This window comes from Lathamus discolor, chromosome 2, assembly GCF_037157495.1.
Source record: "Lathamus discolor isolate bLatDis1 chromosome 2, bLatDis1.hap1, whole genome shotgun sequence".
In the NCBI taxonomy this organism is placed as follows: domain Eukaryota; kingdom Metazoa; phylum Chordata; class Aves; order Psittaciformes; family Psittacidae; genus Lathamus; species Lathamus discolor.
In genome coordinates this window covers 106610273-106625165 of record NC_088885.1, presented here as the reverse complement: position 1 = coordinate 106625165, position 14893 = coordinate 106610273, and the positions used below count along the sequence as shown (strand labels likewise).

At 39.2% G+C, this 14893-nt stretch overlaps 1 protein-coding gene across 1 annotated transcript in view; it reads right to left on the bottom strand.

The window, feature by feature from the left end:
- PIEZO2 (piezo type mechanosensitive ion channel component 2) overlaps positions 1 to 14893 on the bottom strand; it is a 297942-nt gene that overhangs the window by 66583 nt on the left and 216466 nt on the right. The window contains exons 15-21 of the mRNA XM_065667981.1: positions 13929 to 14179; positions 13173 to 13321; positions 12368 to 12541; positions 4671 to 4900; positions 1822 to 1982; positions 616 to 792; positions 311 to 436 (exon numbers count right to left, since the gene is read on the bottom strand). Of these exons, the coding sequence (XP_065524053.1) occupies positions 311 to 436; positions 616 to 792; positions 1822 to 1982; positions 4671 to 4900; positions 12368 to 12541; positions 13173 to 13321; positions 13929 to 14179 (1268 nt within the window). The remainder of the gene's footprint in view (positions 1 to 310; positions 437 to 615; positions 793 to 1821; positions 1983 to 4670; positions 4901 to 12367; positions 12542 to 13172; positions 13322 to 13928; positions 14180 to 14893) is intronic.

The window sequence follows — 14893 nt, the reverse complement described above, 5'->3', positions numbered from 1 at the left end:
TGTAGTTCTTAATTACTTAGAGTTCTTAAACATCACCTTCCTTAGAGTGCTTTTAACAGATGGTAGAGTCAGAAAACCATATTTCTACATGCAGATTATCTTAATTGGTACTGAATCCCTCCTGGAAATGTCCTGTGTAACAGATACAGCTTTCTACTCTCTCTTCCCCTCTGTACTTCTCTAATATCAATGGCCTGCATAACATTTTTTTTGTGTGTGTGTGGCAGATGATTTATTTCAAAGACATTGCTAATTTCATCATAAATAACAGTAATTAAAAAATCTCAATACAGATAATTAAAGAAGTTACCCGCAAATACACAAGTAGGGGATAAGACTTCCTCAATCCAACCCACTCAGCAGGATCAACTGGCCCACTGTAAAGGACTGAGGTTTTGAGTTCTTCTAAATTGACCTTAGTTTCATTCTCTCCTGGCTAAAAAGAAAACGCAACAGTTTATAAAAATACGAGTTTAAGGCTGCTTGGGGAGGGAATGATAATCAACAATAATACATCAGGTGAACTGTCGTTTTCGGTACTTGATATGCTCCTTTTGCTCTTCTTCACTGAAGAAGGCAGCAAACCAAACCTTTTTAATATGCACTTGTACTCACCAATGTACAGTTACTGGAAAAAGTGCTGGGATCAATAGATGTGAGCTGGTACAACATTTTGCAGACAATAATCACACATGTCCAAACAGTGCAGATACTTGATGCCAATGGGCGAAACTGAGCATATGGCAAAGCAAGAGCCCAGGCAATTAAAAACACAAAGTTAAACAGAGACACCTGAAAGCACAAAAACAGTATGGAAATTACATGGAGTAACAAGAGAATTGAGAAAGTCTGACCTTTTCCATAGTAATAAAAAAAAAAAAAATATAAAAAAAAGGGGGACATACAGAAACTGTGAGAAAAAAAAAAAAAGGAACAAAAAATTACAATAATATTCACAATAACACAGACACAAAGTGGTAAGTGAAGAAGGAAAAGCTTAACAGTCAGTTTTGGAAAAACTTTATCTCCTACATAATATTAATACTATTAGACCCCCCCAAACTGCATACCCACCCTACAAAAAGGCATGAAATATGAAGGACCTCATGCTATTTCTGCTGCTTTAGTATATATGATACAGATCCATGCATCTGTGGAGCCCAGCTTCATCCTCTTGAGCTTTTTCTCCCCAAAGATATGAGGGGCTTTGTTTGTTTGGCTGTTTTTTATAATTATTTTTCATTTATTACTTTATTTTTTTTAATGTTTTCAATATTTGAAAATATATTATTTTGATATTTTGGTGGGTTTTAGTGGATTTTGTCCTGCTACCCTGTTCAAGGAATGGCTATGTCAGGTAGAGAACTCATATTGCCCGCACCAAAGGCACAGCTAAAGGCGTTGCTCCCTTTTTCTTTAAATCTATTTCCATGTTCCTGTTTCTTCAGCACCAGGCACAGTTTAAGTAAATCTCCTGGATGCTCCTTCCTAAACCTTTTCTATACCCTCCATCCCTGGATGATGCCCTCAGCATCTTGAACAGGGGAGTGATTAGGTGTCTTGAATCTAAAGAATTAGACATATAAAACCTTAATACCTAGAGAAAAGGGGAAGGATGAGAATATCTAGGCAGACAGAGCATCGCTGTGGAAGAAGATATCAAGGCAGCTCTTCAGCAACTGACAAGCTCAGCTGGTTCCCACAATTTTAGTGAGGCCTGACATGAGGAAGCATGTCCCTACACACTTGGGTATGCCACTGCATGCAGATGCTGACAAGCCTTCACCATGGGTAAGATTTTTATAGGGGGTGTTTACTTGCCTCTTTCACTGTAACCCAGATGATGTAAGAGGAAACTATTTTGATGATGTGCAGCTCCAACAGCCACCACACAAAGACTTGCATCTTATGAAAATACTCCAGGAATTTCAAAAACAGCACTGTAAGGCGGTCAATCACCAGATGCCACTTGTTCCGTAAGTCTGCAGAGATGTTCAAGCAGAACCATTGGGAGGAGAAAAACAGAAGGCCTCTGTAAAATGAATGATTCACTAGACAACAGTGAACTTTCTGCTACTTCTCTTCTAGGTTTTAGAGTAAGACAAGAAATATGGCTCAGTAGTGCTCATTGTGGTGCTCTTCCTTCTCACCCACATTCACTGAAAGGATTTCCCACTTCAAGAGTCAAGATTGTTTTTATTCCCTTCTAGCAGATACCATCTTCTTGGGCTCCATTTTCCTGCAATATCTTTGGACCTAAGCTTAGGTTTGCCACCCAGGGACTAGATCTGAGAGACTTCAGCCCTGGCCCTTATCCAGCTCAGAAAGAATAGGATTTTGTTCGATATTTGGAAGCTGTGGACTCAGTCTGTTTTCAGAAAGCACAGACTTCTACTATTCAGAAAGCTTTTCAGCCAACCTAGAAGAGATCCATGCATACTAGCAGTAGGATTCTTGTCACATGGGTTTAGATAGTTATACCATAGCTGTCTTCACAGGTCAGTTATCTAAACTGCCTTGTAAACAGCACACCCTGCTAGAGTGCGATCTGTGCCATCCCAGGACAGACATCTAAAACAGACAAGGCAAAACTTGTCAAGTTTTGATCCTGAAGTTGGGTGAAAGAATCCCTTTGCAAACAATATTTCTCTAAAAAATCCATCCTCCTAAATAACACCCCAGTGAACAAGCATATGGCAACATCTATTACATATAAGGATATATGTCAATACATATGCTGAACAGTGCTCTCTAAGTGCTTGTGGGCTTCCTATAAAACTGTTTCACCAGGCTGGTATATATTATTATAAAGTCTTCACACTGTATTAAGGGTTTCAGAAGCACTTTGGAGATTAGGAAGGATTTTGCATGCTGTGAGAACATTCGTGCAGTTAACATCAGAGATGGAAACATTTGCAAGTGACACCGATACACATCACTGTCTAAGCTGGTAAAAATGCAAAGGAGCTACCAGCTTCTGAGTATAATTATTTCAACTTATCTGGTGATTTTATATATAAAGCAAACCAACATGGTCATTCTCTGCATATTTGTGTGAAGAACATATGCACACTTGTGTGAAAAAACAAACCAAAACCAACCAAATCCCTTTTCCTCCAAGTACAACTTACAAAATCCCAATAAAAATGCTGATTGATGTAAATGAGTACATAATTAAACCAGTCAAATTAATTAAGCTATAGAACTCTAATCCTGCATGTGTGCTTTTATAGGCACAATGACTGTATTTAAGTAAAGTCTTTATTTATAGAATTAGATGCTCTCATGCATTCTTTTACTGCATATGTTTTCATTTACAGTGTTGCCACCATGCAGGGTATAATCAGACAGTGCCAGTTAAGTGAAGCAGGCAGAAAACGTACTGTAGCAAACTGTCTAGCATGTCCAGGCACATGTCATTGAAAGGTTGTACCTGCAAAAAACATTGTACCTGCACATGGGATAAAAAACAGGCCTGACTGCATCCATTGAAAAATTGTATATCACTGTGTAATAAAGTCTGCACATGTGGACATATTTAACGTCAAAACTCCAGCCACATGGCTACATAAAAATAATATAAATCTTTGCTAGAAATAAATGCATGTACAGCTTAAAGATGTATCACACATGGCTGCTGCACCTCATGTTATTGCGAAGCCCCACTCACTGCAATGCAAAAAGGGCCCCAGGGAGAAGGCTGTAGCTCCCCACTTCCCTGCTTGTATGTGTCACTGCACAGGGTAATCTCCACCACCTGGCCTCTGTCCCCTCTGTCCCCAAGCCCTTCCACAACGTAAGGATGGCTAGAGTGCAACAAACTCATCACCCCTCGTACGACTGGCCAAGAAATGCTTCCATGAACACCTCTGTAAGGAAAGATCTCCCAGCCAAGAAAGGTAAATAGTTTCAGTTCAGCTTCCTTGGGGCAGCAAGTCATTTTGCTTGACAAAGACCCTGTCCCTATTTATAAGTTACAGTCCTACAAATATTGGCATATTGGAGCAACTAAATCCACGGTAATGCCATTTCCAAACAGTACAGCTTCCTTGAGCGTTAAATGCTCTTCCTCGTGGCTCATATTACAAACTGATTCAGGGAAATAATTCATGTTAGGAGTTCATCCTAGCAATATCAAGGATGACAACATCAGCCTTATCCATGTCTGCACTTAAGCATTTTTATGTTCATCTGGCATCAATTACACATTCCACATTCAGAAGTGAAAAATACAGCACTAATGTGCACATGAATAATGAAGCAAAGCCATTGAGACTTCTGGAGTGGAGTGCCTTGAAAGCATGCAGAATCAGAGATTAAATATGCATGTGTATTTTTATTATAAAGAGATTTCACTCTAAAGGAGTTCTTAGGATTTGGGGTAACCTCCTATTAATCCAACCCACACCACCCAGAAAAAGATGAGGGGTTTCTTTTTTTTTTATGCTCTCGGCATCCTACAGAAAAAGCATGATTTTTCCCTAGAAGAGACTGTAGCCTGTTAAATAATTTACAGGTAGCCATCTGCTTAATTCACTCTCTTTTGGAAAAGACTGTATGCAAAATTAGCAGGAAAATGCAAGGTGAGCAGGGATGACCAAATATGAACCATCAGTTGCCACTGTTAACTAAGGCAGAGGAAGACAAAGCTTGCAATCTGCAGAGCTTACCTGTAGTTTCTTCTTCCTCTGATTCATTATCTTCATCATCATCATCTTCCTTGTCCTCATCTTCTTTTTCTTCTTTTCCTTTATCGACCCTCCCTTTCCCCCCCTCCCCCTCTGACTCTTCCATTCTTTTCTCACCAGCCTCTTCCAGCATTTTATCCTCTTCCTTTTCTCTGCTGGCTGTTAAATTCATCATAGTTATGTCAGGCAGGCTTCCATCTTGGTGCACCAGTCTGTTGGTAAATAGTAGCATGTCAGCAAACCGAGCAGTAATGGCATTGTAGTCTTTTTCAAGATATATAATTAGAAAAAAAAAAAAAAACAAAAACCCATTCATGGAAAATGCCTTAGAAGTGGAAAAGTTAATGATTCTGGTACTTTCTCCAAACACACACTGCAAATTGAGTTGGAATGTATTAGTAACTACTTCTCACTCAGATACTAATGGTTAGTTAGTAATGAGTGGTATTGACACTTAAACTTGACATTTTCCCCACAGGAGAAAATGGTCAGAGTTTAAGATGTAGAAGCATGAAATGACATTGTTTAAGAGGAAACATTTCATGACTTCATAGGGGACTTACTCATTTTGGTGGTTTGGTATTTTTTTCTTGAGGCTGCTCAAGGTAATTGGAACAGAAAGAAAAGGGAGATGAGAACAGAGGGGTTACAGAAGAAGGTCACTGACAAATATGTCATGCTACATCACAAGTCATAAAGCATTCTCCTGCTCCATCTGCAGAAGCCTTCTGATGCCAAGAGCATGCCATCATGACATTCACAGGGTGCTTCTATGAATAAAAAAGGAACTGCAGCACAGATGGAAAGGGGGCCACCTATTTACACCAGTGCTAAACATGGTCAGTGTACCATGCTGTCAGTAATGCAGCTGAATCACCACAAGTATCTGACTGATTACTGTAAATGCATTTCCACCTTCTTCCAATTGGAAGATGCAGCTGGGAAGCAGAGGAACTTGCAAATTTTCTTCCAGCTATAGGTTTGGAAACAAACAAAAGCAAAAATTCCAAGGCTATGGAATCAATATATTTTATCATGTCTGTCTTTGACCAAGCCATTCATTCTCTCTCTCTTTTCTACATCTCATTGGGATTTTTTCTCGTATTTCTCTTATTAAATCTATTAGTAATTTTCAGACAACCAAAACTGGGATACAAGTGATTTAACTCAGAAATGGTATTTTTCCACTGCCATGGTTGCAAATTTGCTGAAATTTACTCAGTACAAATCTTTACTGAAAAAAGAAACATTCTTTTATGGCTTCAGATATTTTCTTTTTTCTTCCCCAGGTGTGCTGTTGGGACTCTCCTGTATTTGCAGAAAACTCTTCCTAATTTCCTGATCCTATGTGCTTTGCTGAGCATAGCACTTACTGCCATAAATAGTCCCTTTGAGTACAACTTCTGGCAATAAAGTCTCACTTTGGCAAGTGTGTATCTGTATGATCAGGTCACTAAATGTTTATTTATGCTGTCGAAATGACTACACTCAGCATACTTTCAAGCACCTGTTGGACTGCTCCTGGACTAATGCAAATAACTTCAATATGCTATAGTACCATCTCCAGGATTTAGTTTTCATGATGTGAAATTCTGGCCTATTACCATTTAGACATGAAATTCTGCCAATTTTAAGTAGGATTTTTACAGTTCAAGGAACTAAAAGCCTAGATTTATCCATCTGATAATTAAAAAATTATAGCGCATAGATTAGTGGTTAATGACAAAGCAAGCAGAATTATTTTTCAAGTATTTGGGAGTTGTAGTGTCTTCAAGATGGAAAATTTGGTGGCTTAAATGAGGGAAAAACGACAGAAATTTGACTAAATGATCCTGAAGTAGAACTGCCCAAAAAGCAGAAAAGGTGGTTTAAGAGTTTAGCAAAATTAAAAGCACCAAAAAATCTCACTGAAAAAATAAACTCATGCCAATGATCACTAAAATCCTTCATCACGGATTAACCAGTGAACCTGCATGCCCAATAGTCTGGAAATCTCTTATACCCAACAGTATGTTGAGTAGCTTTGGCTGCTGAAAATATGTCTTTTTGTCTGATACACTTTATTTTCATATTTAAGCTAGCATATATACAAAAAAAGGTATTCAAATCTCTGTAAAAGGACTAAACAATAATATTCTCTAAAACTAACTTTGCATATCTACCTAAAACTCTGACAAAGTACTAACAGGAGGGTCGTGAATAAAGAAGAGCAAATGAATTTTCAGCTTAGTTTAAATGTTACAGAGATTCCTGGCTAATACAAATCATTTGAGCTCATTTAAAAGGCAATGCCCCATGAAATGAAAGTATCCATATAATCAAACAGGTTTTGCACATGTGCAATTGCATTGATTTTAATGAGGTATCTTCCCAACTGACTTTTATAATGGAAAAATCTACATTCACACTGGTGTAAATCAAGGACTTAAGGACTTACCTCAGTGTAAACTGGACAGACACAGTAACACCACAGGATTTTATATGAGAGGACTCATCTTTCTCTAAGTCATTTAGTTGCAATTTGTATGCAGGATCCAGAAGGTGACTGTGTTATACAGATGGGTACATGCAATATATACCTGCTAAAGCTTCAGTATGCACTTCGTTCGCAGCATGTTGGCGCTTAGTTCTATCAGCATCAGTAGGCTTGAGCATGGGACCATGTGCTCAGGAGATCCAAAGGTAGATGAAAAGCCCTGCCCACTATTCAGATAGTTAGCCTACTTGGAATCTTTCTTACCAAGCTTTCTCATTTATTGCCAGGGTTGCTTTTCTTCCAACACTGACGTATTAGGGTATAAAAACTACGTTAGGTTAGAATATCTAAGACAAGCTACCCATACAGCTTTCACAGCTAATCTGATGTAACTTCAGGTTGGACATCACATACCAGTGGGAAATCATCCGAAATAGCACAGAGGTATTGTGTCTGATACTTAGGAAGTGAAATAACTAAATAATAATGTAGACAACAAGCCTTGCAGGTACAGCCACTAATGCTTTTAACTGAGAACATTTCTTCCCTGCAAATTCATTAAATAGGGTATCAATACTAAGAAGTATACTAGTAGATGTAGTTTTAGACATCAAAGCAATTTCAGAGCCACTAAAAACAGGCATGTGCCCCAGGTTCTTGCTGGACTCCCAATATTTTCTTCTATTTATAATTTGCTAAAGCAGAATATTAATAACAACTTACTAGATGCATTTTGAAGCATCTTTGTCCTTTGATACTTTTTTTGCCACTTCATTAATTGCTTGAAAATAGCTCAAAACAATTTATTATCTCTCATGCACAGCCTTAATAAAAGAAAGCTTTCTGCTCTGTAGAACATTAGTGACCCTGAACATTTGGTATGCAAGATTCAAAACTAAGCACACAGTACCATACCTCTATTGGGAGGACCCTAAATGCTTTCCCTGCCCTTGCAGAGGGTTTTGCTGCTTGCATCCAAGGCCAGCTGTTTGGTACATGTTGGGGTATATGGACAGGCCAGGAAGCCTCAGCGCACGGGGTCTTTCTCCTTTCTCTGGGAGCTGCTTTCACGCTAAGGCTGTCACTGCTACACTGCAGCTGCACTGCAGCCGTACCTGTGCTTCCTCCCATGCCTCACTTACCCTAAGCCTGACCTTCAGATTGACTCCCCACCTGCACTGTTGATCTGGCTTATCTCTATGGACTTGCTGAGAGCTCACCAAGTTGTGGCTGACCCTTGTTACCATCTCCAGATCTAATTGTTGCCCTCAGTTGCTGGTTCCTGAGCCTGACTTCCCGTGGGTGAGAGTCCAGCCTTTCCTCCTGGTCATGCCCCTCAGCTTCCAGGTTGCTGGCACTTGTCAAGGTGCCTGTCCTCACTGCTCCCTGACACATGGGCTTCATACAGACCAGGTTTTGAGCTCTGGTGAACTTCTAAGAACCCTGGCCTAAACTATGTGATGACATTTGAAGAAAGAGTGGGAACATGATACATAAATTAACTTCTTGTTAGAGCAGATAGTCACAAACATCTAAACAAGGGCTTTTTTTGTTTTTTCTGTTCATATTCAGTAGCCACAACAAACTCAGAAGTCTTTCTATTCTCAAAGCCAATTAAACAAAAGCCTACATGTGCTCCAGCCAAATATTTTGAAAGAAATCTACTTTATGGAACTGTTTTCAAGATAACATGTATAAAGGGATGACGATGGTGGGAATATGGGCTTTTCTAGTTTGGATCCTGCAGCACTCAACTCAGCCCATGAATTAACAGCCTTTGCGTGCAGTGGTTTCAGTGTACTGCATGTTCCATTTCTGTCTCTGAATAGGGAAATCTCAGTCTGTACAAACTCATAATACATACCGTAATTGATATGGCCCTCAAATTCACTTTCTTAGATGCTTGTGAAGACGACAGAGACGTGTGTCTGAGTGTATCTGAGTGTCTGTGTGTACATGTGCACATGCAGGCATGCATCTTTCCATGCACACAAAAAGGGTAGATAAATGAGCCTCCTCAACCAAGTCTATTGTCTGCAGCCAATTATAAATAGCACCTATTATTCCTGTATTGAGGCATGGGCAAAATTTTAGAGAAAAATTCCCAGCTGGGAAATGAACTCACAACGTATAAATATAGAGGAGAGCTGTATTAACTGCTTCAGCAGCTACAGGACATTACAGTACCTGAACATTATCTCCCTGCTTCACAGAACTGTGTAGCAAGAACATATTTTAAGGCAATTAAGAAGTAACAACAAAGTTAAGGTACATCTGTTTTAAAGGAAAGGAAGAACTGAAGTACCCACCTATTAATTATTAGATAAACACGGCCATTGACTTTGGCATGGCTATGAGGTGGGAGATGAAAGCACAAGAATGCATGAGATGAAAATGGGAAATGAATTAGAGAGAGAGAAAAGGAAACAGTTAAATAGGAATGAATGCACTTTCCTGTCTACCAAGAGAGACACACTGTCATAACAAAGCACAATCTGAAGGCTTAACACACATCATGCAGTGAAAAGTCTAGGAAGCCTATAAATGCAATACTTACTTAGACATTTAGATGCAACTTCAGTTAGAACTACAGGTACTTTACATGGCCCCCAAAATGTGGGAACAGCCTGTACTACTTTATGGCAAGTAAGCCTTAGAATATCCATATTTTTAAAATAGATGCATATGATGGATATGTGTATCTGTAACAGATACATCTATAATAGGTATTTTGCTTCTTTTTTATTTAAAAGTAATTATGATGGAGCATCATATTAAATTATCTATCTCACAGCCTTTATCTCTGCCATACCACAATTCATCAGCAAGAAAATGGGCTTCGAAAGTCCTAATCAGAGGATTTTTGCATATGCAAAATTGAGACACTCAGCTTTGCCACCTTTATAAATAGTGAGAAGTGCCTCGGTCTGCCAATTCCAATGTGCCATTTTCTGTCCCTTTATTTGCAGCTGGAAGAGCTTTACTCTTGAACTCACTCTACAAACTTTGCTCATGTGAAGCAACATCTTAATAGAAAACAGTCTCAGCAATTTTAACAGTACTCTTCAGTTAGACACAAACATACTACAATCATACATGGCAGTTCAGGGACAGATGGAGGAACTGGAGCTGTCTTCCCTATTACTTTCATGAACGGCTTTCATCTGCTGTGGTTATTTGAACAAGTTTGCTATTAAAAGGATTGAGTTCTGTCTGCTTACTCAAAATAAAGGTTCGGTTTCTTTAATTTTTTTGTTTATTACAAAAGAAACAGTATATAAGTAGTTTTGAAAGGTAAACTAGCTGTTGAGTGAATTCTAGTGTTTTCAAAGTAAAAGGGAAAAATGAGAGTTGCTTTGTAAGGAAACTGCCCATACACATATGAGTCTTTAATCTGTATTTTAACTGCCCCTGCAACTTATTTTTATTGCTAGAATTACTGTTAAGCTGGAGCTGGTTGTTGTGCTAGTTCCTATCCAGCTTTATGGATCATCAATACAAATGCCAGCTGAGCTCTCATCTTGAAGCTTTGAACTGCAAAGTTGCCTGATGCTCAGTACTGACTTTTTGCATTGAGGGAAGAAATAAGCTGTAGCTTCACTCCTCAGGCAGTGTTAAGAGTTATATATTGATATCTTTCATGTATAATAGAAAGATGTGCAAGTAGCGGTTTCACAGAGAGTAGTGTACCATAAACCCACCTAAATCCTGCAAGTGCCTCATTTGTTCGGTGGTTTTTTTCCACTTTGTGCCTATTAGGTGGGAGGTGGAAGCTGTTTCTATTTTACTTGGCACAAATGCAAAGTGTTTGGGCTACAAAAGAACTTATGCAGTTACTGCAAACTGTAATGCATGCCTCCAAATGCCTCAGCCTAGGAACAATTCCCATTTCAGCTCAGACACCTATCTGGCTTCTGGTTTCAGGACATGGCTGCCCAGGTCAGAGATGTTAATGCACACCTGCTTCACAAGTACTGGGCTAACAGGCCACTTCAGTGGTCCCTTCACTCTACCATCACATCTAGCAATTCAAGAAAAGCAGAAGGAAATGGTATTATCCAACCACCCACTTAAAAAGGTAAGTTAAAAAAAAAAAACAACACCAAAACCACATAACGCATTTTTGTTAGGAAATCTTGTCAAGTTTGATTTGTTCTGGTTTTAACAAATATTTAAATACAGAAACTGGAGGCTTCTATAAAAGTAGAGCCTATTCTCATGCACTGATGACAGAAAACACAAACATAGTTGTACCATGCCCTGTAAAGGAGCTTCATATTAAATTGAATGCGTAAGAAGTATCTGAAATGCTTTTGTAAATCTAGCAAGTCCTGGAGCAGAATTCTCTGTTAAGATAAACTGTCATTATTCCATCACATGCTGTGGTGAACATGATGTTATACAGCTAGTCCGCATCCATAGAAGCCCACCTGAATTACAGGTAAACACCCTAAAAAGTGGTTTCTTCAAAGAATTCGAGCAAATTGACTAATATGACACAATTTACTATGAAATCATTTCTCTGTTTTAGACTCATGGAGCAGGATCCCAGGCCAGATTTTTTTTAATGCAGGAGAATATGGAAAAGTTAAACACAGGGAAAGTGAGGTCCCAAATAATGAAAAAATCCTAATGAACTTCCAGATGAGATTGCTGAATATCTCAAAGAGCTAGGAAAGCCAACAGTCTGTACTTTAAAGAGTGACACCAGGTTTGGGATTTTTCCATTCCTGAAGTTTAACTTTACAAAAAGGCCTAACTGTCCAATGCAAATGTGGTATTTGCCAGAGATCTCCCAGTCTTCACTTGGCACCCAAAATGGACATTGAAAAACAGAAGTGAGCCAAATTAAAAGCCATATTCTCTATTATTGACAGGAGTAACAAAAAGGCACACGCAACAATTCAGCATCTAAATGCCATTTAAGGTCAAAGCCAATGAGATAAATACAAAAAATACTGTTAGTAGCTTTGAAAATGTACCCCAAAATGAAAAACTTTAGTGTGTAGGGGAAAGTGGAGGAATACAGGTACTTTGGTTGTCTTTTGCTTAGGGGGCTGCTGGATAATGATGCACCTTCTTTTTAAGCCAGGTAGTCATAGCAAAGGCAAAAAATATCTAATGAAAAGTGAGCATTACAAGCCAGTGAGAAACAGCATTTTCATACAGACAACCAAAAGTTCCATTTACTTTGTTTCTTTACCTGTAAATAGTGTTATCTTGTTTGCTGGTCACAGCTTTTAAATCAGTGAGCTGGAGAAACCGGTCATGGAAATAGTGAAGGTGTAAAATACACGCCAGTAGGAAGGAGGTGGGGATAAAGATGCGTGTGAATAGCTCAGCCACAGAGAACTGTTTTAAGCCAAGGTCTGCTAGTCTGGAGAAAAAAAAAAGAAGTAAGGCACTAAGTTACTTTTTGGCACCAAAATCTTTTTCTTGCCATAAGACATTATTACAAATCAGTTGCAATAGGAAATAAGGGGCTGCCACAGAACTCTTGAACCAGATGAGTTGCCTCTGAATGGAAGTTCTGCACTGGAGATCCACTCACATCACATGTATTTTTCTCACGTAAGCTCCTGTTGAGAAATTCCCAATCACCATGAGGATGAAGAAACTCAGCCCCTCCTCATTAGCAGGAGGCAGCTTCACCTTCACCAGCTCAGAAATTCTGCAAATCTACCCTTAATTTCTCCCCAATCGTGTTCATATGGTCAAAGAGGCAAAGACAAGCATTGGCACTGTATTGGGAACAGAAGCAATGCGAAGGCCTTGGCAGCACATGTAAGGAAACACAACTCTCTGAGCCCCCTCTTGTGCCTTTGCTCATCTCTACTGTTATACCAATAAATCTAATGCTTCAGAGCTGAGCGCTCAAAGTCAGCTATGCCTGCAGATGGTCTCATGATGGTTTTCCCATAGAAGAAGGAAGACTACTCTTAGACCATTCCAGCACACTGAACTCAAAAGTCCAAAGAAAAAAAATGAAATCAGTTAAAAATACTTACTTGTTTTCATCCAGACCAGTCATGTTCTTCCACAACCCAGGGAATGACTCAAACTGGTATGTATAGATGAAGATAAGCACCAGCATTGTGTAAACAACAACTGACATCCAAAAGTACTTTAAAATCTTTCTCCACCATTCATAGTGCACCTGAAAATCATACACTAAAGATGCTGAAACAAGCTGAAGGCAAAGACAGTGACAAAAATACTAGCAACACTGGCAACAAAGACGAATACTGTTTTCTCTAGCTGGTCTGAAGTAAACAGCATTTACTTTAAGGCAGTCACAGCTCTTTGAGATACAGTTTTTACTCCTGATGCACATGCACTCAAGTACAGATTTTAGTGTAAAAAGGTTATTGAGACATGGTCACGGACATAAAGGCCAGGGACAGCTTTGGTCATTCAGTTTCATCACCATTAGGGAAGGGACTCTGCTCACTGGGGTGTGGAAGCTGTGTGGACCAGCTGTCACAAAAACTGGTGGCTATGTAGGACCAAATCTCGTGGGGATGTAGGGTGGCATCCTAGAGCAGAGATCTATGTGTGCATCTTATTTATATGCACTTTGTCATGATAATCAAAAGCCAAAGGAAAATTGATCTTAACCCCTTAAAATGATCTTACTAAGTTGTATCTTATTAAAGAACAAATACACTGTTTATGAATTCTGTCTGGAGCTACTTTATTACCAAGCTGAAGTTACGGCCCACTGTATTTAAGGACAAAATTTAGTTAATACAGCTCTCACTTACCTGATAAAGGGCTACACAGAAGAGGAACAGTACCATATAGATGATTTTGTACATGACAATTCTACCCTCAAAGCTGACAAAGAAGAACATGCCCCCACAGACGTAAATCCAGTACTTGATGAACATAGCCATAACGAGCTTCCCCAGGACTTTCATAATATCCTGTTCATCCTCATCATCCTCTTCCTCCTCCTCCTCTTCCTTTTCCTCCTCCTGTTCTTCTGCCACTTCTCCCTCTTGTGAGTCCTCTTCTGCAAATACAGAGTCACATTTGGCCTCTCTCTGTTCTGGGGACTTTTAGTAAGAATTGAAATGGGTGGGAAGTAAAATCTCTGCACACAACACAGAAATTTAAAACAGAATATTCACAAGAGACTACTGCTGAATCATACATGCCTCCAGAGCAAAGGAAGGAGTTTTAAGCTCATATGAGCTTCGACCTGCTTCTGGAGCCATACAGTGCATAGCTGTATGTCCTTACCAGACACCAGTCTTCACTTTGTCTGAAATGCAGGCAGCTGTTAGGGGAAAGTTAAAGCCTAAGGGTTGTATAATGGATAACAGTCAAAACACTTTCCATAGCAATACCTATATTGCCAGGCAAGAAACCTTTTAAACTGGAAAACAAAGAAGCCACCAGCACCACCAGAAATCTCTCGTCTTGAGTTTGAAGTTTAAACTCTCATTCTGAGTTTGAACCTCTCGAGTTTCATCCTTTAGAGAATATTGTGGTTACCTCCAAAAACCACTAGCAGGAGAAAACATTAACATAAAACCAAACAAGCTTAAAAAATATAAATGCTGTACTAACATGGCTGTTTTCCAAAGAAACTACCACTTATCCAGCTTCATCTGATGTACCTGAGCCACAGCAGAAAAGACAAGCTGATTTTGCCTTATGAAGAGGTCAGGATTCCCCAGTTATTAACCTTGTGAGGCTGGTGGAGGGCAGGTTAAGTGCCCTC